This window comes from Triturus cristatus, chromosome 12, assembly GCF_964204655.1.
Source record: "Triturus cristatus chromosome 12, aTriCri1.1, whole genome shotgun sequence".
Classification (NCBI taxonomy): domain Eukaryota; kingdom Metazoa; phylum Chordata; class Amphibia; order Caudata; family Salamandridae; genus Triturus; species Triturus cristatus.
Genome location: NC_140595.1, coordinates 51,024,719 through 51,051,065, shown reverse-complemented (window position 1 = coordinate 51,051,065; position 26,347 = coordinate 51,024,719). Strand labels below are relative to the sequence as shown.

At 42.5% G+C, this 26,347-nt stretch overlaps 1 protein-coding gene and 1 long non-coding RNA gene across 2 annotated transcripts in view; one reads left to right on the top strand and one right to left on the bottom strand.

Annotated features, from left to right (window-relative positions):
• The window catches only part of LOC146772425 (uncharacterized), a 442,975-nt gene that overhangs the window by 135,725 nt on the left and 280,903 nt on the right, over window positions 1-26,347 (top strand). The window lies entirely within an intron of this gene.
• The window catches only part of MATK (megakaryocyte-associated tyrosine kinase), a 108,117-nt gene that overhangs the window by 27,161 nt on the left and 54,609 nt on the right, over window positions 1-26,347 (bottom strand). The window contains exons 6-7 of the mRNA XM_085637556.1: window positions 3,613-3,706; window positions 2,958-3,023 (exon numbers count right to left, since the gene is read on the bottom strand). Of these exons, the coding sequence (XP_085493682.1) occupies window positions 2,958-3,023; window positions 3,613-3,706 (160 nt within the window). The remainder of the gene's footprint in view (window positions 1-2,957; window positions 3,024-3,612; window positions 3,707-26,347) is intronic.

The following is a 26,347-nucleotide window of genomic DNA, read 5'->3' as shown; positions in this document are numbered from 1 at the left end:
CTGCCACAACCATATACAGTAAAGGTGCCTTCAAGGGATTTTTTCGATGTTTTAATTCTTGTGATTTCAAAAAATGAATTAAATATAGGTTGATTATATACCTATACGTTTAGTTATGGTTTACTTCTTATTATTATTTAGGTAGCTTAGTTTTCAGATTGTACATCAGAGTGATGTAGATAAATCACCACATTTAAGCATTAGTCAAATGAAACAGAAGAAGAAGGAAAACGAACGGGTGTATATGTAAAAAATAAGTTTATATCCAAAGTTCAAGTAAGGGTACTGATAATAACAACATTTGTTGATATAGTGAAAGGAAAACACTCAATTATTCATGCCTTCACATTCAAGTTAATCAAACACTTTTTCCAAAGGGATTAAATTAATTTGCCGGAAAACAGTGTGACAGTCGACGTTTCGGTCTTTTATAGATTTCTTAGCAAGACCATCTTCAGGACAGTAAGATTTAAAAATCGACCCCTTAAAGTTCTTCGTATAAGTCCTGTTTGACCAATGAGATAGTGGTCTTAGCCGGTCCACAGTTTTCTACGTATTATTCAAATCTTAAAAGGGTGAAATATTTTCAAATCTCCATACTTTATTTTAAAACCGAGAGTAGTTCGATATGCCCAGCAGTCAATCTTGGGACATCTGTGTCAGTAAGTCTCTACGGTTTGGCTCTTAGGTTTGTGGACAAACGTACAGCGTGCTGTCAAATAGTTCGCAAGCTTGCTAGGTCATTTGTTACAAAAGATGTGTACCAAGGCTCACAGTCCGAGGAGGCATTAGGTTCTCTAATGATATCCCAGGACTAAACTCATGGTGTCCTGCAGACTTGGTGTGATCCGTCAACAGTCCCTCTGAATGTGCTGACTCCGTTGTAGTCGTTTGTTGCAAATGTGCACACTATCGATCAGGACAGTTTTACACAATTCAAGAGTATCTGCACAATCCACCAACTCGAGATGTGTCACCATGAGGACATTACTGGTACCGTATGGATTGTACATCGCACCTGCCCTCCGTTTGGGACTTGGATAATGGCGCCGGAGGTACCAGGAAGCGAAGGGTGGATTTTCATTGATGAATCATTGGTCAAGTGCTTGTCCACTGAACTTTAGTGGTATATGTAAGAAGCAAATTCCCATAGCTGAATGTCTAAAACTTTCTTTTGTTTTTCTTTATTGCTTTCGACCGCAATGGATCATGGGAGATCCTGTGCATGGCAGTGTCATGTCACTGCTTAGGGTAAATTGAGGATGGTACAGTAGATGTGAGATCCGGCTTGAAGACTGAGGCTAGTAACGGATTAAAATCAATATTTCCCAATATGGCATTCTGTGATGAGAAAAAAAGTTAATTACCAAGATTCCCTTCACCTTAAGTGTGCTTGCATGTTAATGTGTCAACAGAAGTGTGGTCCTTCAATTAAGAGAGACCCCTTGTTTGTCCCTATGACGTGGACCCAAAACTGCAGCCACAATCCACAGAAGTGTCATGTCCCAGAAGCCACCATTCCCCTCTCAAGCTAGCCAGCCCATCACTTCAGACTGCCCATTTATGAGGAGGAGAGCAAAGCCATCAGATGGCAACCCTAGGTTCTGAGGTGCACGGACTCTCACCAAGTCCAACCCTTGGGACTACCATTGTCCATATTTGGAACAAGGGTTGGGAGGGAGGAAGGCAAAGAAGCGCCCTACATATTGTTTGTGATCTCAATCTTAAAAAAAAAATGGTTGGAACTTCAAAGTCAGAGCAGGGATGCTGCCAGCTTCCAAAAGAGAGGCTGTTAAGTTTCTACTCCAAATAACTTTGCAATCTCTGACCAGCATGTCTACAGCCCCTTGCCTTGAGTGCACTGTCTTTAGCCTGTTAAGTCGAGAGACATTGGGTGCTCTTCGACTCTCTTGAAAGAATCAGAACCTCTCTGTGGACTGGCTTGATGTTGAGTTACCAAATCCAAAGGTAAGGTCTTGCCACCTGCGTGTTGCCAGACCCCACGCGAGCCAGCAAACAGTTACAAGTTTTGCCTGCGATACAGAGCAGATATCCAGTGTGGGGCGCTTTTGGAGCCCAGACACCTCAAAAGCACTAAGTAGCCTGGCCCAACGCCATGAGAGTTGGATTTACTAAAATCGGCCAAACTCACCTGCCTTCGTTAAGGTCTGTCTATTAGCTGTGATTAGCAGTATCTATAAGGGCTACAGTACAAGGGCAGCATTTCGAAGAAGAGAACATGAATAAACGTGGGTTGTCTTTGGAGAAGAGTGATCTCTTTGTAGTGTCTGAGCCCTGTGAAATCCAACAACCATGGGTTGTGCAACTCCTCGTCACCCGAAGGAATGGCAAGGTAACAAATCTATGCCGATAGACACAAGGCCACGCACCCCTTAGCAGGCTATAAGTAGATGCAACAGCAAAGGCCGAGGTTTGCAGAATCAAGAATCCATACCTGTAAAGAACTAATGAGACGTAGATATGCTGAATCGTGCTGTGAGACTGAAGTCTATACATCCACAGACTGTGTCAATCCCTGACTCGCTGGGCCACCAGCCACCCACCACTGAAAGCCAGAGCTCAGGACCTGACACCTCCTTGGAGCACCAATGGTGGGTCAATGGAGTAAAGGAGACTTGACCCTTCCAATGGTTGAAGAGACGTTTAGGTGGAAAGGGAACCAGGTAAAGGTGGTAGGGAACCAGGTTTCATACCATTATTGTTATACACCAGTAATCCCCTGACAGTGTGTGGTGCAGGAACTTGAGACTGGTGCTAACTCCATGAGCTTTGCTGTAAAGCTTGAGATTTCCCAGCTTCTACTGTCTTACTGAGGTGCTCACACACACTTTAACAACATTGAGCTGAGAGCAGGCACTCTGCCCCACCAGGAGAGTGGAATAAGTAAACCAGCAGAGCGCTCTTTAAATGCACACGATGTATCGATGGTTACATACCTCCAAACTCTCCTTCTCCAATGCGGTCTTGCATCGTAACCTGCTCGATGGTCAACAACCAGCCGGCTGTAGAACAAACATTAAAAAGAGAAGATTAGAGTCATAGAGGAGGGTAGCTGTACGGGGTGAGGTTCAACAAACGGTGAAGGATGTTGGGGTTCTTGATCCATCATGGAAGATGGTTGGAAATGAGGGTAGTAGATGGTGAAAGATGGCAATGAATGCTGGTTTTGAAAAGTCAATGAGGGTTTTAAATGGTGGTGAAGGGGCACGATCGTGGCAGACAGTGGAACATGGCAGGGAATCATGATTTTGAGTGGTGTATGAGGGTGGTAAATGGTGATGGAGTGTTGTAAATGATGTAGAAGATGATTGTGACTGATTTTGGCAAATAGTGGGAGGTGGCAAGGGAGGCTGGTGGACAAAAGTGGGTTAGGCCAGTAAATGGTGGTGGATATCTGGAGAATAGGTAAGAGTATTAGTTGAAATGTTGGTAGCTTTAGTGGCAGATGATTGGGAGTGCTGGTGACTGGCAGTTGTCTCTTATGCACACATCACTCTTAGCCCATTGGCCCATCGCTCACACACCTCAAGGATCATGGTGCAGAAAGGTCTCACCTGGCACCCCATTTCATGGCAGGGTCTCCTGTCTCACCTTTTGCCAACTCTTGCTCTGCAGACCTTGTTCCTTGTTTAGTTTTCGGCTTCATCAGTTTTGTGCAGATGGCCCCCTGATCTTGTGTGTAATGCTGCATAAAACAAAGAGGCGAGGGAGGGAATATGACTGAACAAGCTAGTAAGAAAAGACCTTAAATTCTTGGGAAGAAAATCAAGATTACCCAATTTTTATGACCAGATCACCACTCATCTCCAGCAACCTCTGACCCTGTTGGAGGCATATGGTCTTTTCAGTATTGCAAACCAATTACAGAACTGGGATGTAAAACACCGTTCATGTTCCCTTAGGAATAATGACACACCTGTTAACAAAGGTTCCTGGTTCTGCAATCAATTTTTCAATCTAGAAGTACCACTTGATCATGCTTGTTGTCTTTGTTTTTCTTGATCTTGAATCTTTTTTTTGTTTTCTGTTTTTGTTTATAGTGTTAGGGAAACGTCTGACAGTCACATCCACACCACAAGCAGCTGCCTTTACTAATAAGCTTGATCCAGTGACCAGCTGCTCTGATTGGGCAGGGGATTAGAGGTTAAAAACATGTTAATGGCATTTTAAACATTGTGTAGAGCAGGGTTCAGTAATGAGTTTCAAGAGGCCGGGGTGGTGATCAAGTGCCTTGGTGTCTTACAAAGTTTTGTATGTCCTCAATAGGAGGTTCATCTAAACTTTGTTTATATTGTAAGAGGAAATTAGCACTTAACATCCAATTGTATACTGATTAAATCCTTATCTATAGAACATCAGCAATCCATAGGTTTCGTTTCATTAGAATTGTTTACTTGAATATTCATCCAACAAACACAGCCAATGCGCGTTTCAAGGAAAACCCACTTTCTCAAGCTAATCTAAGTGATTAATGACAGTCGTTAGGTACAGGCCCAGAAGACCGAGTGTGAAATGCCATTCTCTCCTATTGATGTGATTCTGGATGAATTGGTCTTTTCTTACCTGTGCTTAGGTCTCTATCAAAATTCAGACCACTTGGAAACTGTGTATCAGATGTACGAAATGAGCAACCCAGCAATTGTGTATTCCCTTGACAACCTCTCTTGACATCCATTCATCACTGTTCTCATCTCTACCCCTTTCTAAGCTTTGAAATGTATTTCTCAGGATGAGTGAGGGTAAAAGGGGTGCTGAGTAACGTCCTACAGCTCTTAATGGGAAACCCAGAGAGCTTAATGGGAGCTTGGGCTCGGTTTACATCCATAAAATAGCAATACGGAAAAAGAGCGGTCAGGCATAGAGTTTATGATAGAAGGGCTGTAGACAACTTAGTGAAAACTTCCTCAAATCATCTGTAGATTTGTTACAGCATGGGCATGTGCACCGCTGGCAGTGCACGGTGCTGAGAGATTCAGGGCACCCCACGAAGAGAAAGGAGCAGGTGCTCACTTCTAGGGTGGGAGGCGGTTCACCACAAAGATTGTTATTTCCACCACCAACACCCTCACCTTCCCGCCACCCCTCCTCCGCTGAGCAAAAGTGAACGGTTGCTTCAGTGTTGGATCTGCTGCAGGTTACTGTATGCTACCCACGTGAGCACCCCCTTCGCGGTCGCAAACCCACCCAACACTACCACTGGCTTGGTTTGAGCAGAAGGCACTTCCTGAACTCACAGGCTGCATTGGAAATGTTCGAAGTCTGGCACCTCATCTGGGTCATTTTCTTTTTTCACTTTCACCTTCAGTCTTCTGAAGGTCAGGTCTGTCCCAGATGCCTCTGTGGCCAGGCCTGTTTCGACTGTAGGTCAGTACTGTCTTTTGCAGTCTCTAGGTCGTTCTGATCCTTTGCTCATCTGCTTCTGTGCTTTTTATTTCTCCCTCTCTCTCTGCTGTGGGCTAGCTTGATACACTTAAACAGCATGTGGAAATCCAGACTGTAAAAACTATGCTTTGCAAAAAACATAGGCTCCGAAACATATATACCAATTTGTGTTCCTACATAAACCTCTCCCTGTAGAGTTCAAGGATAGGGATACAACACACGCTCCCTGCATTTTCCATCTGCCTACTTAGGTAGGGGCTGAAAATGTTTCATTCGTAGCTTTTCATCTGAGTATTTTGGTCATGTCCTATTCACCAATTTTGCAGATTTATCAGATAGTTTTCTGTGAGTATTTGAAGATGTACCTAGTGGGACACATCCTGTTACCCCCAGTTGCACAAAGACAAAGATCCGAGGCAGACACCTCATACCTTGTGAGAGCACTGGGGTCCAAGTGCACATGTTTGGTGTGTGAAGTAGGTGTTAGTGTGACTTTACATCATGTGTGTGAGTTTGGCAGGTAAGTGTGTTGGGGCATAATTGGGCGTATTAGTGTGTATCCTGTGTATGTATTTGTGGGGGGGTGTGTGCGCACGCACGTCCGGGGAGTAACTGGTGTGTCTCTCATGTGTTCTAGGCCTATTTCAACATGGACAGGCTTTGAGGGATGAATGGGTTGTAGAAAGGCGGGCAGCGGGAGGGATGAGAAAGAGGAGACAACAAAGGGATATTTACTTAGGGTGTAAACATTCCTTGTATCAGTACTCAGTGCATAGATGGAGACCTTCACTGGGAGTTTTAGGTTATGCAGCCTTTATTTGAAAAGCGCGCCACTGCCAAGGAATGTATGACGTTACAACGCATGCTATTACAACGCATACCTTTACAACGCATTTTTTACAACGCAATTGCTATTACAACGCATTACTTTACAACGAATTCTGTTACAACGCCAAACCTATTACAATACTGAAAAGTGCTGTTACAACGAAGTATATTACAACGCATACCATTACAACGCGTTTTTTTTAAAAAAAATAAAAAGTTCAATAAAATCTGGCACGGGATGCAGGGAAATTAGGGGTTTTAGGGTGGGGAAGTGTATTAAAACGTGGAGAAGAACTGTACGTAAATCGACCAAAACACAGAAACAAATTAATACTCGGGTATTAAAATTAATACTCGAGTAATAAAATCAATACTCAAAATTCCACATAAAAACCCGTTTTAAGACATTTGTAACTTTTTAAATAATAATAAAAAAATAAATTACAGTACATACACATTTTTAACATGAAAAGATCGCAAAGTAAGTAAACTAACGGAAACATAACACACATACACATAGGCGCCATTTTAACCATCTCACTTATAAAACTTGTCCTACCACAGTTTCTATGTAAACAATACCAAAAGACATGTTCCAAAATGGATGCCAAAACGGGGCAAATGAATGAAAACAATATTTCTTTAAAAGCATTTTTAAAATAACATTTTCCACAGTAAAACAAAGCATTAAAAAAAACACAACGAACGCAGTTTTTAAAAAAATTAATAGTGACACACAGTAAAACTTATAAATACAAGTGAGACACCATTTTGCACTCAGTTGATTATCAACTAGCAGAGAGAGCAGACGTAATAAGCTGACCCTCTGTCACCTGCACTGCGACCTCCTCAGAGAGAGCACGGAATTCACAACAGAGCAAGTACTAGTAAGTTATTAATATATATGTAAACGATAGTTTATAGAAAAATATATTTTCTTAAACCACAAAAAATATTTTTTCACTTAATAATAAAAACTTAATAAATGAACTGTTTCAAATATAATATCAATAAAATAAAACTCAAAATTAAAACAAGTTATTTATTTTCCTCAACCAGAAAATCGGAAGATTTTTACATTCCACAGCAGCTGAACCTATTTCGACATCCCCACCACGTAAACGACTGACAAACTCAATTGTTTAGGTAAATGTTATTTTTGTGGCATGGTTTTACTTGTAAAATTTCTTAAGAAAAATTTCATAAAGTCATGTATGCCAATGGTGTTTTTTTAATACTCAATCACACCGCATAAAAATCCAAATTTTCTTTTTATAACCAACGTTGACAAAGGAACAATTTTTTTTTTTTCTCCCACAGTGAACATCTTTTCAAAAAAACCTTTTAACCTCCAGCAAACATCAGGATAAAGGCACGATAACAAAATACCTACTAGAAAAGGTATGTTTTCTTTCCCATTTTATTATAACCCATTTTATTATAACGATACATTAGAAATCCTTTCTTTTGCAATTATTCCTCCTGTATCGTACCTAATTTGAAAACTAATGGATAGTTTTGAGAAACAATATTCAATTTCTTCTGTAGGAAAGAGCACCATCAGTGATATTTTTGTGTAGGGTAGGGGTACATATCTATATTTCTACTACAGTAATGTGTTTTAATTAGGACAGTATCATGTAGTACTAGTTATATTGTATGTCTGTTTAATTTTAAAAAAACTCAAGTACTACATTTCTACCCACCGTTAATTATCTTTTTTTCGCCTTTTTTCCAGAACAGAAAAGATTTTTTTTCTCACAACTAAAAATTTGAGCCAACAAAGGAAAACATCCTCTACCACCTCATCGACAAAAGCAAATTCTCAAAAGCAAGGTATTTTTTTAGAGCACGGATTCTTTACCTTCAAAATATTTGACTAACTATCACATAGCTAAATTTCAAAGAAATAATCAATGTAATTATGATTTCATTTTCAAATTTTAGATTTATATTTCATGTCTAAAGAATGTATTTTTCATTACTGAAATAGTTATGAGCAGCAACTTATATCACATGTGCAATTTTTTGATGAATAATATTACAAAACAAATTTCTCAACATCGTTCTGTTTTAAAATGTTTTCATTTTTCACTTTTCCAGACATTTATTTATCCATTCCCCAACAAATCACCTCAAAAGTGTCTACACAAACCGACTCAGCAATACCACTGAACAGGAGTCTGCCAGAAAACCAATTCGGAAAAAAAGGTAATTTATACAAACATTGTAAGTTGCAACAATTTTTAAAATGTACCATGCTGTAGAGATAACAATTTACTTTTCCAAAATCTGAAAGGTGCAGCAGTAGGGTAAGTGTTGGATAGTGTAGGGGTATTAATTTACTATTCTAACTCCAGGGGGTGCAACAGTAGGGTAAGTGTTGGATAGTGTAGGGGTATTAATTTACTATTCTAACTCCAGGAAGGTACATCACTAGGGAAAGTGTGGGATAGTGTAGGGGTATCATTTAACTATTCTAACTCCATGAAGGTGCTGCAGTAGGGAAAGTGTGGGATAGTGTTGGGGTATTAATTTAATATTCTAACTCCATGAAGGAGCTGCAGTGGTGAAAGTGTTGGATAGTGTAGGGGTATTAATTTACTATTCTAACTCCAGGAAGGTGCATCAGTAGGGAAAGTGTTGGATAGTGTAGGGGTATCAAATTACTATTCTAACTCCAGGAAGGTGCAGCAGTAGGGTAAGTGTTGGATAGTGTAGGATTAACAATTTACTATTCTAACTCCAGGAAGGTGAATCAGTAGGGAAAGTGTGGGATAGTGTAGGGGTAACAATTTACTATTCTAACTCCAGGAAGGTGCTGCAGTAGGGAATGTGTTGGATAGTGTAGGGGTTACAATTTACTATTCTAACTCCAGTAAGGTGCATCAGTAGGGAAAGTGTGGGATAGTGTTGGGGTATTAATTTAATATTCTAACTCCATGAAGGAGCTGCAGTGGTGAAAGTGTTGGATAGTGTAGGGGTATTAATTTACTATTCTAACTCCAGGAAGGTGCATCAGTAGGGAAAGTGTTGGATAGTGTAGGGGTATCAAATTACTATTCTAACTCCAGGAAGGTGCAGCAGTAGGGTAAGTGTTGGATAGTGTAGGAGTAACAATTTACTATTCTAACTCCAGGAAGGTGAATCAGTTGGGAAAGTGTGGGATAGTGTAGGGGTAACAATTTACTATTCTAACTCCAGGAAGGTGCTGCAGTAGGGAATGTGTTGGATAGTGTAGGGGTAACAATTTACTATTCTAACTCCAGTAAGGTGCATCAGTAGGGAAAGTGTGGGATAGTGTAGGGGTACCAATTTACTATTCTAACTCCAGGAAGGTGCATCAGTGGGGAAAGTGTTGGATAGTGTAGGGGTAACAATTTACTATTCTAACTCCAGGAAGGTGCTGCAGTAGGGAAAGTGTTGGATAGTGTAGGAGTAACAATTTACTATTCTAACTCCAGGAAGGTGAATCAGTAGGGAAAGTGTGGGATAGTGTAGGGGTATCAATTTACTATTCTAACTCCAGGAAGGTGCTGCAGTAGGGTAAGTGTTGGATAGTGTAGGGGTATTAATTTACTATTCTAACTCCAGGAAGATGCAGCAGTAGGGTAAGTGTGGGATAGTGTAGGGGTAACAATTTACTATTCTAACTCCAGGAAGGTGCATCAGTGGGGAAAGTGTTGGATAGTGTAGGGGTAACAATTTACTATTCTAACTCCAGGAAGGTGCTGCAGTAGGGAAAGTTTTGGATAGTGTAGGGGTAACAATTTACTATTCTAACTGCAGGAAGGTGCATCAGTAGGGAAACTGTGGGATAGTGTAGGGGTATCAATTTACTATTCTAACTCCAGGAAGGTGAATCAGTAGGGAAAGTGTTGGATATTGTATGGGTAACAATTTACTATTCTAACTCCAGGAAGGTGCTGCAGTAGGGAATGTGTTGGATAGTGTAGGGGTAACAATTTACTATTCTAACTCCAGTAAGGTGCATCAGTAGGGAAAGTGTGGGATAGTGTAGGGGTAACAATTTACTATTCTAACTCCAGGAAGGTGCATCAGTGGGGAAAGTGTTGGATAGTGTAGGGGTAACAATTTACTATTCTAACTCCAGGAAGGTGCTGCAGTAGGGAAAGTGTTGGATAGTGTAGGAGTAACAATTTACTATTCTAACTCCAGGAAGGTGAATCAGTAGGGAAAGTGTGGGATAGTGTAGGGGTATCATTTTACTATTCTAACTCCAGGAAGGTGCTGCAGTAGGGTAAGTGTTGGATAGTGTAGGGGTATTAATTTACTATTCTAACTCCAGGAAGGTGCATCAGTAGGGAAAGTGTGGGATAGTGTAGGGGTATCAATTTACTATTCTAACTCCAGGAAGGTGCAGCAGTAGGGTAAGTGTTGGATAGTGTAGAGGTAACAATATACTATTCTTACTCCATGAAGATGCATCAGTAGGCAAAATAAAGGATTGAGTACATGTTATGTTTTGTATACAAATATTAATAAATATCAAGCTAAATGTTTTATCTTTTCTCCTTTTTTCAGATAATGTCTAGCCTTGGAGCAGCCAACTACGTTAAATCCAGGAAGGGCAAAAATCTGTTAAACCACGGTGGATACATATATAGTAAGGAAAGAATAAGTTTAACTAGAAATCATTGGAGATGCGTGCAATACTACACTACCCATTGCAGTGGCAGAGCGGTTACTGTTGATAATTTGGTTGTGAAAACCACAGAACATAACCACTCTGCCTCTGCAATGGATGTAGAAATCAGAGAGACAATTAATGAGATGAAAGCTATTGCAAGCACCTCCAATGATTCTACAGGATCCATTTTAAGGGAGGTTGCACAGCATGTCCCCAGTCATGTTGCTAGCAACATGCCTATAATACCCAATTTGAGAAGAATTATTCAGAGACAAAAGCAGGCAAGTAATATTCAATTGTCTACACCACATACATTCTCTGACATTAGAATTCCTCATGATCTTTCTATTTCTTTTTCTGATGAACCTTTCCTTCTGCATGACAACGAAAACCCTCAGAAACGTATTTTAATTTTTAGTAGCCCCCGTAACCTTGCTAAGTTAGAAAGTAGTGAAATTTGGATGATGGATGGGACGTTTAAAAGTACACCCCATCCTTTCACTCAAATTTACACTATACATGCTAAGATTAACAATAGTGTAATTCCCTTAGTGTATAGTTTGCTACCTGATAAGACTTCTGCAACATACACTGAACTTTTATCAGTGATTAAAAGCAAAACATCTGCAAGTCCTCGAAAAATAATAATCGATTTCGAATTGAGCATGATCAATGTGATCACCAAAACGTACACGGATACCCAAATTCAGGGATGTTTTTTCCATTTTTCGCAGGCATTTTGGCGTAAACTACAAAAAACATCCTTAGTTGCAGAATATTCTCGGGATAGCAAATTACAGTTTGAACTAAAAAAATTAACTGCACTTTGTTTTGTTCCTCCCGAAAGTGTGGACGAGTACTACACTGCAATTATAGAATCTCTTTATTATACGAGTAACGAGGAAAAATTGGCACCCATTCTAAATTATTTTGAGGACACATGGATTGGACACCTAAGCAGATCGGGTCGCAGGAGGAAGCCACGATTCCATGTGGAGTGGTGGAACTGCTACACGAGTTGTTTAGAGGGAGAGGCCAAAACAAACAATGCCATTGAGGGGTGGCATAACTCCTTCAATCATACAATTGGAAAACCACATCCGAACTTCTACTCATTTTTGGAAACTTTGAAGAAGGAGCAAAGTTTCCAAGAAATGAGATTAGCACAAACACTCGCAGGTAGTCTAAACCCACGAGTAACAGTCAAAACAAGGGAAATGTCTGAGAGACTATTTGCAATTCTACAACAGTTTTCGTTGTGTGTGGCTATAGACTACCTTGAAAATCTTTCTAACATTCTTTCTTTTTAAAACAATGATTTTGCTTACTTTCCTGCTTTGCTAAAAATTATAGTAAATACAATAATTCAATTGGCATAAAAAAATTTTTTTTCAAAATTTTTTTCAAATTAATAAGTCGGGTTTTTTCGATTTTTTTCATACAAATCTTCATTTCATCAAAACTAAACCAATGTTTAAATATTTTACAGTTCCATAGTATTCGAACCATTTATCATTATCGGTACGCCATTTTTCAAATTATCGAAAAAATCCAATTTCAATTCCGTCAAAACCAATCACCAAAACTCAATCCGAACTATAAAATAGAAATTAAACCATATTCCTTAATACACATTGCAGCTGAATTTTCATTTGTATTTCAAAATAAGATTTACAAAATATTAAATTACGCACAATTTTTTTTCCAAGAAATGAAGATCGACAGTACATCTTTATCTTCGGAAACAAAGAAATCAACTGTCTAAACCGTAACTTTTTATTTAGAAAGAGTTACATACTTTTTTTCAATAACTAACTTACTTTCAGCGACCCGACATAGGCATGTATTAATGACATTAATGTGGACATGTTTAACAACTTTTAAAACATCTATTAGTTTTCCAGCAACCTCCCCTTATTCTTTCCTTACTATATATGTATCCCTTAAAAAGGTTTAATCTATAATATCAACTGAAAATATTTCCTACCTGGACGCAGATCAGCTTCCTGCTGCTTCCTCCTCCGATGCTCTGCAAAATGGCGTATTACGTCGACGCACACGTCCTTACGTCATCGCGTGCTTCTCTATTTATGGCGGACTACTTTTTTACATTCAACTGTAATTAAATGTTAATATATGTAAATAAAATATTTATATTTTGTTTAAAAATTAAAACTTACTTTGAAAAATAAATGAAAAATATGTTTAATTTTTTCATGTTTTTTAAATCAAATAAAATAGTGAAATTAATATTTGTTTCCTATCATTATTTTTAATTAAGTTTTTAAATCTCCAATATTGTAATTTAATAACTGTAAAATTACTAAATATGTTCCTTACCTTGGCTCTATTGCCTTTTCCTTTCAAATCTTCCTCTTACTTCACTTTCTGTACCTTCTTTTCTTGTTCCGCGGGCTGTATATGCTGAGGCTGCCAAAATAAATAAAGGACAAACACGCTCATAGACTTCAATGGAAAACCGTGGGAAATAAATTCAAAAAGTAAGTTATAATTGTTATTTCTGATTTATAAATTTTAAAAATGTTAAATTGGTATAATTATTACTGTAAATTTTTTTTAATGTTCATATTAATATTATAAAAATATTATTAATTTATTTATATAATAAATTAATCAAAAATACACTTCCATTTATTTATAAAAGGACACTTTCTTTTAAACATATAAATACTCTTGACTTTTCATATGTGCAAAAAATACTCTAGTATTTAAAAATAGGTACTCAATAATTTTTCTATATATTTAAATATTATATACTCTTTAATGTATAAGAAAACTTATTTTTAAGTAGATAAATACTCAACATTTAAAATAAGTTTTTATAAAGTATCTATTTTTTAAATTTTTAAACACTAAACTAAATGTTCATGAATTAAATTTTAAAAAATCAAGTATTAATCATTTCTACATCATAAAATACACATGCATTAATATTTTGATTATCTACTCACTTTTTTGAAACTACTATAGAAACTAAAAATACTGAACTATTATTTTATCACCAAACAAACCAAACTTTTCTACCAGGCACAATACTCAAGTATTATTATTTTTATTAACTTCTCACTTTTTTATAATAAATATTGCATTTTTTAAAAAAATTTTAATACTCAAGTATTTATTTTACTGCTAACCAACCAAACTTTGCTACCAGAAAAAATACACAAGTAATAATTATTTTATTAACTACTGCCCTTTTTTTAATTATAATTGCTATTTTAAAAAAAAAAAAAAAAAATCAAGTATTAATTTTAATGCTACCCAACTAATAAAATTTAGATAAATATTTTGCAAAAAAAAAATGCGTTGTAATAGTATATGCGTTGTAAAAGTACTTACATTATAACATCTTGCGTTGTAAACACATGCGTTGTAAATACATGCGTTGTAAAAGCATTTCCACCAAATGCGTTGTAAAGGTATATGCGTTGTAAAGGTACTTACCATATAATGGAACGCGTTGTAAAAGCATGCGTTGTAAAAGTTTTAGCGTTGTAAAAAATGCGTTGTAATAGCACAGCGTTGTAAAAGTTGCGTTGTAAAGGTAGTTCCCCCTGCCAAGGGTTGTCGCTGGTGCAGGAAAAGTGCTGATTGAGTTTTATGAGCAGATCTCAGAGTTATTTACACAGTAGCTGAACTTTTCAGAACTTCATGTGATATCATGAATTCCCGAAACATAAATTAGTATTTCAGACATGGAAGCCTGGAGTCTGACAGCTGCAATTCTAAAACTGATCTTTCTGAAAGCTGAATTTTTCAGTTTATTACTTGAATGTGATCTAAGATGGCGAATTGACAGGTGGATGTACCATTTTGTAGTAAAAAATGCAATATAAGATTGGTGGAATGCTTCATGATGAAGACATGGAGATGTATACTGGATCTTATCATTCTGAGTGGGTTTATAGACTGACAGAGCTGACCAGTGTGGGGGTGAACAGGTTTGAGGAGATGCAGATCTACAATCAATCAATCAGCATTTGTACAGCGCTGCACTGTCACCCCTAGGGGTATCTGAGCGATGTGGATGCGATGTTAGAATAAAGGTCAGAAACGAGCAGAAAGAGGCAACATAAGTGCCAGAAACGAGCACGAGGAGGCAAGATACAGGTCAGATACGAGCAGAAAGAGGCAAAATCGAGGGCAGGAGCGAGCAGAGAAGAGGCAGAAAAAGGAGTAGAAAATAAGCCAAGGAGGCAGAGCTGAAGGCAGCAGAGGGTAGCGGACTGCAGGCAAGTTGGACAGGAGGACCATTGCAGGGGTAGCTGCCACAAGGATCTTGGCTAAGGGTGCACCCAGCTTGCCTGATGGAGCTTCAACTTTGGCCAAGGGTATGTAGGCCGTGTACAGCACGATGAGCATGGCAGTGAGTGAGGAGAGTTTGTATGAGGGAGTTAGGGAGGGACTGTGTTTTGGAGAATTTGGCCAAATGACCGCAGCAGGCTCAGGCCGCATATCTAAGTACAACTATACTGCAGCCTCCAATGTTCAGAACATAAACCACAACAGAATGTGCAGTTTTAAAGCACTTGTAACCCGGAAGGATAGCTTGATTAAAAGTGGTTTATGATTATCCATCTCAGTGGTGCTTATTTTTAGACCTCAGAAGGATGGAAAGTTGAGTGGGCCCGCTGGGATTTGAACCTTTGACCACAAGGTCAATCACAGATCCCTACAATGGATGATTTAATCCACGGAGACACTAGACCCGGCATAATCACTGGCTTCTACAAAATACACAGGGAAAGGAGCCAGATGGTCTACCTGTAATAAAGGAGCCAGGTAGTCTACCTGGAATAAAGGAGCCACATGGTCTACATGTACCAAAGGAGCCAGATGGTCTACCTGTAATAAAGGAGCCAGATGGTCTACCTTTAATAAAGGAGCCAGGTGGTCTACCTTTAATAAAGGAGCCAGATGGTCTACCTGTAATAGAGGAGCCAGATGGTCTACCTGTAATAAAGGAGCCAGGTGGTCTACTTGTAATAAAGGAGCCAGGTGGTCTACCTGTAATAAAGGAGCCAGGTCTACATGTACCAAAGGAGCCAGATGGTCTACATGTACAAAAGGAACCAGATGGTCTACCTGGAATAAAGGAGCCAGATGGTCTACCTCGAATATAGAAGCCAGTTGGTCTAAATGTACCAAAGGAGCCAGATGGTCTACCGTTAATAAAGGAGCCAGGTGGTCTACCTGTAATAAAGGAGCCAGATGCTCTACCTCAAATAAAGGAGCCAGATGGTCTACCTCACGGGTACTCATAGTACGGCCCGCGGGCCGGCGGTGGCCCGGCAAGCCTTCCGTGGCGGCCCGCGGACCTTACAGACATCATACCTGTGTGTTTTTTACATCGCCGGTTGCAGCAGCGTGGAGCTTCTGGGGCCCGGGCGATTTCTTTTAAAGACCATTAACTTGTAAATGAGGCTTTGTTGAATTTCACCTCTTCTTAGCGCCCCTGATGCAGGGGCGCTAAGAAGAGGTGAAATACAATAAAGCCTCATTAACAAGTGAATGGTTTTTAAAACACCTGTTAAGTTCTTGGGTGCGGCGGCGGCTGTGTGTGTTCTCGGAAGCTGTCTCAGCGCGGGTGAGGTGTCAAAGGGTGAGGAGGACAGCAGGGTGAGGTGACGGAGGGCAGCAGGGAGTGAGAGCAGCAGGTGAGGTGACAGGGGGAGGAAGACCGAGTGCGCAGAGGGAGGAAGACAGAGGGAGAGTGGGAAGACAGAGGGAGACAGATAGGGAGACAGACAGGGAGACAGAGGGAGAGGGAGGGAGACAGAGGGGAGGGAGGGAGGGAGAGCGAAAGGGAGACAAACAGTGATTCAGAGAGAGAGAGAGAGGGAGAGACGGAGAGAGAGAGGGAGACAGAGGGAGGGAGACAGAGAGAGGGAGGGAGACAGAGAGAGGCAGGGAGACCGGGAGAGGGAGGGAGACAGAGGGAGGGAGACAGACGGAGGGAGAAAGATGGAGAGAGGGAGGGAGACAGACAGAGAGAGAGAGGGAGACAGGGAGACAGAGAGGGAGACAGAGAAAGGGAGACAAACAGAGTGAGTGAGACAGAGGGGGAGAGAGAGAGTGATAGAGAGAGGGAGGGAGACGGAGAGAGAGTGGGAGGGAGACAGAGATAGAGAGGGAGGGAGACGGAGAGAGGGAGGGAGACGGAGAGAGAGAGGGAGACAGAGAGAAAGGGAGACAGCGTGAGTGAGACAGAGTGAGACAGATGGAGGGAGACGGAGAGAGGGAGACAGAGGGAGGGAGTGAGACAGAGGGAGACAGAGGGAGGGAGATGGAGAGAGGGAGGGAGACAGACGGTGAGAGAGATAGAGAAGGAGACAGGGACACATAGGGAGGGAGACATAGGGAGACAGAGGGAGACAGGGAGGGATAGGGAGGGAGGGATGGAGAGAGAGAGAGAGAGAGAGGGAGAGAGAGAGAGAGAGGGAGGGAGAGAGAGAGAGGGAGGGAGGGAGACAGACAGAGAGGGAGAGGGAGGGAGGGAGACAGAGAAAGGGAGACCAACACAGAGAGGGAGACAGAGGGAGAGAGAGAGAGAGATGGAGGGAGGGAGGGAGGGAGGGAGGGAGAGGTAGGGAGACAGACTGAGACAGACAAGAGGGAGACAGAGGGAGGGAGACAGACAGAGGGAGGGAGAGGGAGGGAGACAGAGAGAGGGAGAGGGAGGGAGACAGAGAGAGGGAGAGTGACAGGGAGGGAGACGGAGAGAGAGGGAGGGAGACAGAGAGAGGGAGACACAGTGAGGGAGACAGAGGGAGAGAGAGAGAGAGAGAGGGAGGGAGACGGAGCGTGAGATAGATAGATAGATAGATAGATAGATAGATAGATAGATAGATAGATAGATAGATAGATAGATAAAGATGTGTGAATGCCGGGTCTGGTGGCTCAGTGGACGAAGGAGTCCGCTGCAGGGGCCTGTGTTCAACCTCATGGTCATAGTTTTTTTTTTGCTCTAGCCCCGCCTCCTCCCCCACTGCCCCCGCCCCCACCGGTGCGGCCCTCAGCCACAAACCACACTGTAAATTTGGCCCCCGAGAGAAAGTTTGTGAGTACCCATGGTCTACCTGTAATTAAGGAGCTGGATGATCTACCTGTAATAAAGGAGAGAGATGGTGTGCATGTAATAAAGGAGCCAGATGGTCTACCTGAAATAAAGGAGCCAGGTGGTCTACATGTAATGAAGGAACCAGATGGTCTACCTTTAGTAAAGGAGCCATGTGGTCTACCTGGAATAAAGGAGCCAGGTGGTCTACCTGGAATAAAGGAGCCAGGTGGTCTACCTGGAATAGAGGAGCCAGGTGGTCTACCTGGAATAAAGGAGCCAGGTGGTCTACCTGGAATAAAGGAGCCAGGTGGTCTACCTGGAATAAAGGAGCCAGGTGGTCTACCTGGAATAAAGGAGCCAGGTGGTCTACCTGGAATAAAGGAGCCAGGTGGTCTACCTGGAATAAAGGAGCCAGGTGGTCTACCTGGAATAAAGGAGCCAGGTGGTCTACACGTACCAAAGGAGCCAGATGGTCTACCTGGAATAAAGGAGCCAGGTGGTCTACATTTACCAAAGGAGCCAGATGGTCGACCTGTAATAAAGGAGTCAGGGGGTCTACCTGTAATAAAGGAGCCAGGTGGTCTATCTGTAATAAAGGAGCCAGGTGGTCTACATGTAATAAAGGATCCAGATCGTCTACATATATGAAAGGAGCCAGATGGTCTACTTGTAATGAAGGAGTCAGGTGGTCTACCTGTAATAAAGGAGCCAGGTGGTCTACATGTACCAAAGGAGCCAGGTGGTCTACATGTACCAAAGGAGCCAGATGGTCTACGTGTACCAAAGGAACCAGATGGTCTACCTGGAATAAAGGAGCCAGATGGTCTACCTAGAATAAAGGAGCCAGATGGTCTAAATGTACCAAAGGAGCCAGGTGGTCTACCTGTAATAAAGGAGCCAGATGATCTACCTGAAATAAAGGAGCCAGATGGTCTACCTGTAATAAAGGTGCCGGGGGGTCTACCTGTAATAAAGGAGAGAGATGGTGTGCATGTAATAAAGGAGCCAGGTGGTCTACCTGAAATAGAGGAGCCAGGTGGTCTACCTGTAGTAAAGGAGCCAGGTGATCTACATGTACCAAAGGAGCCAGATGGTCTACATGTACCAAAGGAGCCAGATGGTCTACCTGGAATAAAGGTCTATCTGTAATAAAGGAGCCAGGTGGTCTACATGTAATAAAGGAGCCAGATGGTCTACATATATGAAAGGAGCCAGATGGTCTACCTGTAATAAAGGAGCCAGGTGGCCTACATGTAATAAAGGGGCCAGGTGGTCTACATGTAATAAAGGAGCCAGACGGTCTACCTGTAATAAAGGAGCCAGATGGTCTACATATATGCAAGGAGCCAGATGGTCTACCTGTAATAAAGGAGCCAGCTGATGTGCATGTAATAAAGGAGCCAAACGGTTTAGCTGTAATAAAGGAGCCAGACGGTCTACATGTAATAAAGGAGCCAGATGGTCTACATGTAATAAAGGAGCCAGATGGTCTACATGTAATAAAGCAGCCATATGGTCTACCTGTAATAAAGGAGCCATATGGTCTACCTGTAATAAAGGAGCCAGATGGGCTACCTGTAATAATGGAACGAGATGGTGTGCATGTAATAAAGGAGCCAGATGGTCTACCTGTAATAAAGGAGCCAGATGGTCTACCTGTAATAAAGGAGCCAGATGGTCTACCTGTAATAAAGGAGCCATATGGTCTACCTGTAATAAAGGAGACAGATGGTCTACCTGTAATAAGGGAACGAGATGGTGTGCATGTAATAAAGGAGCCAGATGGTCCACCTGTAATAAAGGAGCCAGATGATCTACCTGTAATAAAGGAGCCAGATAGTCTACCGGTAGTAAAGGAACCAGATGGTCTACATATATGAAAGGAGCCAGATGGTCTACCTGTAATAAAGGAGACAGATGGTCTACCTGTAATAATGGAACGAGATGGTGTGCATGTAATAAAGGAGCCAGATGGTCTACATGTAATTAAGGAGCCAGATGGTCTACATGTAATAAAGCAGCCATATGGTCTACCTGTAATAAAGGAGCCATATGGTCTACCTGTAATAAAGGAGCCAGATGGGCTACCTGTAATAATGGAACGAGATGGTGTGCATGTAATAAAGGAGCCAGATGGTCTACCTGTAATAAAGGAGCCAGATGGTCTACCTGTAATAAAGGAGCCAGATGGTCTACCTGTAGTAAAGGAGCCAGATGGTCTACCTGTAATAAAGGAGCCAGATGGTCTACCTGTAATAAGGGAGCGAGGTGGTGTGCATGTAATAAAGAAGCCAGATGGTCTACCGGTAATAAAGGAGCCAGATGGTCTACCTGTAATAAAGGAGCCAGATGGCATACCTGTAATAAAGTAGCCAGATAGTGTGCATGTAACAAAGGAGCCAGACAGTCTACCTGTAATAAAGGAGCCAGATGCTCTACCTGAAATAAAGGAGCCAGATGGTCTACCTGTAATAAAGGAGCCAGATGGTCTACCTGTAATAAAGGAGCCAGGTGGTCTACATGTAATAAAGGAACCAGATGGTCTCGTTATTCAACATAGCACTTATTGTTCAGAATAATTGACAGGCAGACCTTGTCGAAATCTAAGAAGATTGCTGTATAGATACCTAAATTAACTTTAAAGACTGTTTTCCAAGCATCTCCGAAGAAGATTCTTATCAAATTATATGTACTTCTGAAATGCTGGTATGCAAAGACCATCTCCTACTTGCCACCGAAGAGCTAATTTAGGAGAACAATGGAGCTACATAATGTAAATAGTGCACTTAAAGCCCTGTTCATTGTTAGGTCTCGCCTAGACAGCTCGCATGCACTGCTCTAGGAGGGCCTTTAGCCATCGGTTTTCACTTTTCAAGCACTGCACTCATGCTTGTGGTGGCATCCACCTTGCGGGAGCGAACAGCGGCGCACCACAAGCACGAGTGCAGTGCTTGAAAAGTGAAGACTGATTGTTTTTTAATGTGGTGGATTTCCCTTTGACTCACTGCCATCTAGTGGTCACACAGCGTGCAACATCATAAACTCACTCTATACAATTATGAAGTGTAAGCTGGCAATGTTTATGCATATTCAGCGCTTCTTGTTGTCCGTGTGTTATGTTACGCTTCAATGAACAGTTGCATCTATCTAACCATTTTTTTTACGTATGTTTATTGCCTAGCTTACAAGTGGCATCTTGCCCTACCAGACCTAGCTTTTCAGCCACCAACACTTTGGATGCTGAGGCTTTTGCGCGCATACTTACAACGTGAAAATTGTAACTACAGGTTCCAAGGTGCAACGGGATGCTGGCTAGGATTGGTTGGAAGTCATAGGACCAGCGCTTGGCCGCTGAGCAACTGTCCTTCCTCGCGCTGTTTCTTGGTACATGACCCCCTCTCACAGATCCGGCTGTTGTGAACCCGAAACTGATTCATATAAACATATGCTTAACCGAACTTTGTTGGTGACTCATTGCTCAGCTCTATTGTTACACTCTTCTGACCTCCCAACTATCCCTTAAATCATCTACATGGGCCGAATTACAGTGACGTTTTGCTAAATGCCAATTAATGTCTTGCTGTAGACAGTTAAAAGCTCCACTGCCAGTGACGACCTAATAAGCGGTGTCCATATTATCGCAGGGGGGGTGCATTACACGCGAAGAGATGCGGAAAGCGTTTTCTCCATTAGGTCGTTTCTGACCCTGACTGATGATAACCCAAATTCTGTACGACCCCAAGTTCCTGCGTGGCGGAGCTAACCTCCTCAACTGCGGAAAGAAGCAAACCCGAAACCAGCAGGTTTCAGACGGGTCCTAGCGCAAGGCTTCACTGGGCTGTTCTGCTTCTTTAGAATATTGTGGTACTACTTTGGGTTTCACCTTATAAATAGACATCTAGGAGGAAAACAACCTAAACTAAAAATAAAGGTCGGGTCAGCACGAGTAGTCATCCAAGCCGCGGGGCACCGCAGTATCTTTGCGTCATTCCTGTACCAAGTATTGACACTGTAGAGTTGACTGGCGGCAGAGTAGAACGACTTCAACATCACGACGTTGTTACGACGAAATTCACAGTACGATGGGTTATCAAATCCGGGCAGGGGTGAACATTTACAGTGGTCAGCTGCAAACGTCATGGGACCCGTCACTGAGCAGCAGGCATCGTACGTTACGTGCCCATTACGGCACCGTGAGTGCTTTTTTCAGACCCGCAGGATCTGCCTCATAATAAATGGTAGAAATACCCTGTGGACACATCAGAAATGATTTTTTTTGTTTAAATTTGTTTATTATTATTATTATTACTTGTGTTCCGTTTTGAATTATTAAACAGCATACATTAGTCAGCATGTTTAACTTACATTTCCAGTTTCAGTACAACATTTGACATGACATTGTATTTGGAATGTTTACAAAGTCAGTATGCCGTGGAGTGTCCTTCTGTCTGAGTAATAAAACTAATGAAAGATTATAACAGAGAAGGAAGGAGGCAAGGGGCTTGATTCTCTTGTGTCACATACTTCCTGTCTGAGTCGCAGATAAGTGCTAGATTTCATTCAGACTCGTGCCTAGGGGCACCCCCTGTACTATGAACCTCAGGCGTCTACCAGTATTACCAAAACGCCGTGCCGGCCGATGCTACAGCTGCTTATCTTACCGCCCCTCGATAAACCAATTAGATTGTCTAGCCAGCGGCCTACATACAGGATTCCGCAGCACAAAAGCAACCACTAGGCTCATCTGCTTTAATGCTTGGATTAGTAAAGCACTTTACCTATCTTGCCAAGGCCACATAGGCAGGCCACTCGTCTTTTAGGTACAGCCCTTCAGGCAGTGTCTGTTCTGGTCAAGCAGGCCACGGCAAGCTTTGCCATATTCACTGGCAGATATATATGCCTCACAGGGTGTTATTCATGCGTGCATCCTGCTCGGAGTCTAACGCACCACGCACAAAAAGTCCTCAAACAAGCACTGGCATAGCCAATAGGTCTCGCCTTTGGGACGTTATAAGTGTTTAGCAATGCAACAGTTAATGTTGTTGCACCAAGGCTATTGTGCTGGATAACTAAACACTTATAAGGTCACAAAGGCGAGACCTATTGACTAGGCCAATGCTTGTTTCTCCTGTCATTGCCTTCATTACCTCTTGAGATGAGGTGTGACAAACATGCGCAGTGCAAAGTGTACCAAAGGACAGACCAAAGGTTCCACACAATACCACAGCTACTCCGAATTTATTTTTAGAAGTACTTTCCTGAAAGGTGTGTGGAGGCCAGATGGGTGGAGCTTTGCCCAGGATAAGTCAAGTTCTCCCAAGGAATTAGCTAAATAGGGCTTGTTGTGCAAAGACCTCAACCCTCACTCATGTCGTGAAAGCATCATAAATTACAAAACATATTCCCTCTGGGTAATCTGAACGCCCTGTTGTGAGAAAGTGGCTCTGTATATACTGTTCCCAAATAGGTACAGTGTGTACATAGTCCACAGTCTCCAGAGGTTTGCCAGAGGTTAAAGTTAGATAGAACCTTACTCTCTAAAGTGGTAGCTTGGTCGGGCAGTATCAGAGGACATTGTAAAGCTTTTGTTGTACACACTCAGTCGGCAAATGGTCCCCCACACTCAATAACTGAACTCTAGGCCAATGGTTTATATACAAAAATATATGGTTGTTTTATTTTAGAACCAACAATAGGTACCAAAATATACACATGAAATTGACTTTTGTAGGTAATAATTACGGGTTGTTGCAATAGGCAACACAATTTCAAACACAATAATACATTGAGCTCAATGGGAGTTTTAAGTTATTTGCAATAGATTACTTTCAGGATTACTTTTCTAACTCCAGGACTGGATCCTAGATTCAGTCCTGGGACAGTTCCTGGAAACAAGTGAGTAAATATGTTTTAGTTACTGTTGTGATTTTTAAGCAATATTTTGCTATTTTAAAAGTTGACACTTAGAAACTTTTTCTGATCAAATTACCAATGTTATCCTATGGAAAGAAATTCACTTAGCAGGTAAGTGGGGTTATGGGTACTTTTGCTAGGTCAGTGTTGGATCCTGGATCCAGCACTAGTGTACCACCTGTAAGCAGTTGAGAAACTGCGTTTAAGTTATACAAGCAATTTTTAAGGAATATTTATAAGTTTGCAAAATCGACAGAAGAAATTTCATAGAAAAACAGTCAATGATTCCCTATGGAAGAAAATTCAAGTTACGGGTAAAGTATCTTCTCGTTACTTTTGTAATCCAGTACTGAGCTCCTAGGCTCAGGGCTGGAACATCTATCTAACACAGGTAAGCATTTACGTTTTCACAGTTGGTACGATTTTTAAAGAATATTTGTAGTTTGCAAAAATCGACAGAATACATTTTACAGAAAAACAGTCAATGATTTCCTATGGGAGAAAATTGAGTTAGTGGTAAGTATGGTTGTGAGTACTTTACAGGGTCAGTGCTGGGCACCAAGATCCAGCACTGGTATCTCTCCTAATAGCAGGTGAGTATTTCCATTTTTGTTACTCGGTTTATTTTAGGTGAATATTTTAAAGTTTAGAAACTCCACACTTAGAAGAAATTTCAGAGAAAAACAGTCAATGTTATCCAATGGAAGAAAAGTGAGTTATCGGCTTTTGGGTAAGTACTCGACTGGCAGAGTTAAGGTTCTGGGCACTGACTCAGGGGTCTCCCAGGGTCAGGTAAGTACAGTTGTTACACCCTCAGCAGCACAGGGGCAGGCGGGTGCAGAGTGAGTTAGGCCCAATGTTATCCTATGGGAGGCAGGGGGGGCTTGGTTGGTGGCTGCTGACTAGCAGGCCACGCGGCTGTGGGAGCTGGGCTCCTGGTCACTTGCTCAGGGCAAATGGGGAAGTAAGTAGGAGTAGAAGTTGCACTGCCAGGGCCACTCAGACGGCTGGGTGCAGGGTGCTTTTGAGCCTTCGGGCGCTCAATGGATTTCAATGGGAAAGCTCAAGGACGAACAAAGGCTGCAAGCTCGGGAACAAAGATTCTTCAGGTGCCACCCCCACTTCGAGAGGTTAGTTGGGTAGTTGGAGGATAGGTAGGTACCCAGGAGTCGGGCACAGGGGGCCGCGGGGTGCAGGGGTGCCTTTTGATGTCGGAAAATGTTACCCTCTGTTGATCGCGGTTGGAGGGGGTCCCTGATTCGGAGGCTGCAGGCGTCGTCAGGAGCGTCGAGGGGGGTCCTTGGGTGCCGGATTCGGGGTCACAGTCGCCGGGGGGACGTCCTCGGGTCTTTGTCCACTCCAGCACAGGCCAGGCCTGGCGGGTGCAGGGTGTGCAGGGTTCGCGGTTCCGGACTGATGCCAGGGGTTAAATACTTGCTTTGAGCAGAGCCATTGCTCGTGCGAGTCCCAGATGCTCAGAGTCCCAAGGTAGCCAGGTCCTCCGAGGTTTGTGAGGTTGCTGGCCACAGGAGGTGCCAGGATTTAGCAGGAGCCGGTTCAAGGGTCGACAGGCCGGTAGGGCTGGGGCCAAAGCAGTTGGTGTCTTCCTCTTCTTAGCAGCTGCACGGCAGGTCTTCTTTCTTCTTGTTCTTCTTTGCTTGTTCGGAATCTGGAATGTGGAGAAGGAAGGTTCAGGGTGCCTCTAAATACTCGGTTTAGGGGCGTTACAGGTAGGTAAACGGCAGGGACCAATGGGTCCCTGCCCTGGGGTGGGTACACCCCCTATCCTGCCACTCTCCTGTGGGAGGGGGGCAGGAGCCTAGTCCTGATTGGGCAGGGCCTCCCATCTTCAAGATGGCGAGTGCCCGGAGATGTGCTTCACCTCTCCTCCCCCACCTGAGGGGTGGGGTTGGCAGGCTGGCACATCCCCTGGCCTTATTTGGGGTTTCCGGCCAGTCTTCCAGCCAGAGTGGGGGTCAGAACCGGTGGGGCCCAGTTTGCTGGGTACAGCAAGTGGCCTGGAGAAGCTCACAAAGGCGGCATGCCTTTGAAGCTTCCCCCTGCCCATCCTGGGGGAGGAGACCTAGCACCTCGCCCAGAATGTGCATTGTTGCAGGCCAGGAGAGCGGGGGCTCTCCACCCAGGGGTCCAGCAACATGTCTGGGCAGCCTCCCAGACCAGACGTGGAGTGTAGGTTAGGTTTCAGGAGGCATCTCTAAGATGCCCTCTGTAGTGCTTTGTACATTAAATCCCACACTGGCATCAGTGCAGGTTTAATGTGCTGAGAAGTTTGATACCAAACTTCTTAGTCTTCAGTGTTGCCATTATGGTGCTGTGGAGTTCGTGTTTGACGAGCTCCCAGCACCATATACTCTTAAATGGCAGCACTGCACTTAGTGCCCAGGAATGGACCTGGGTACTGTAGGGGCACAGGGTTCATGCTCCTGTGCCCACACCACTGGCATAGGGCA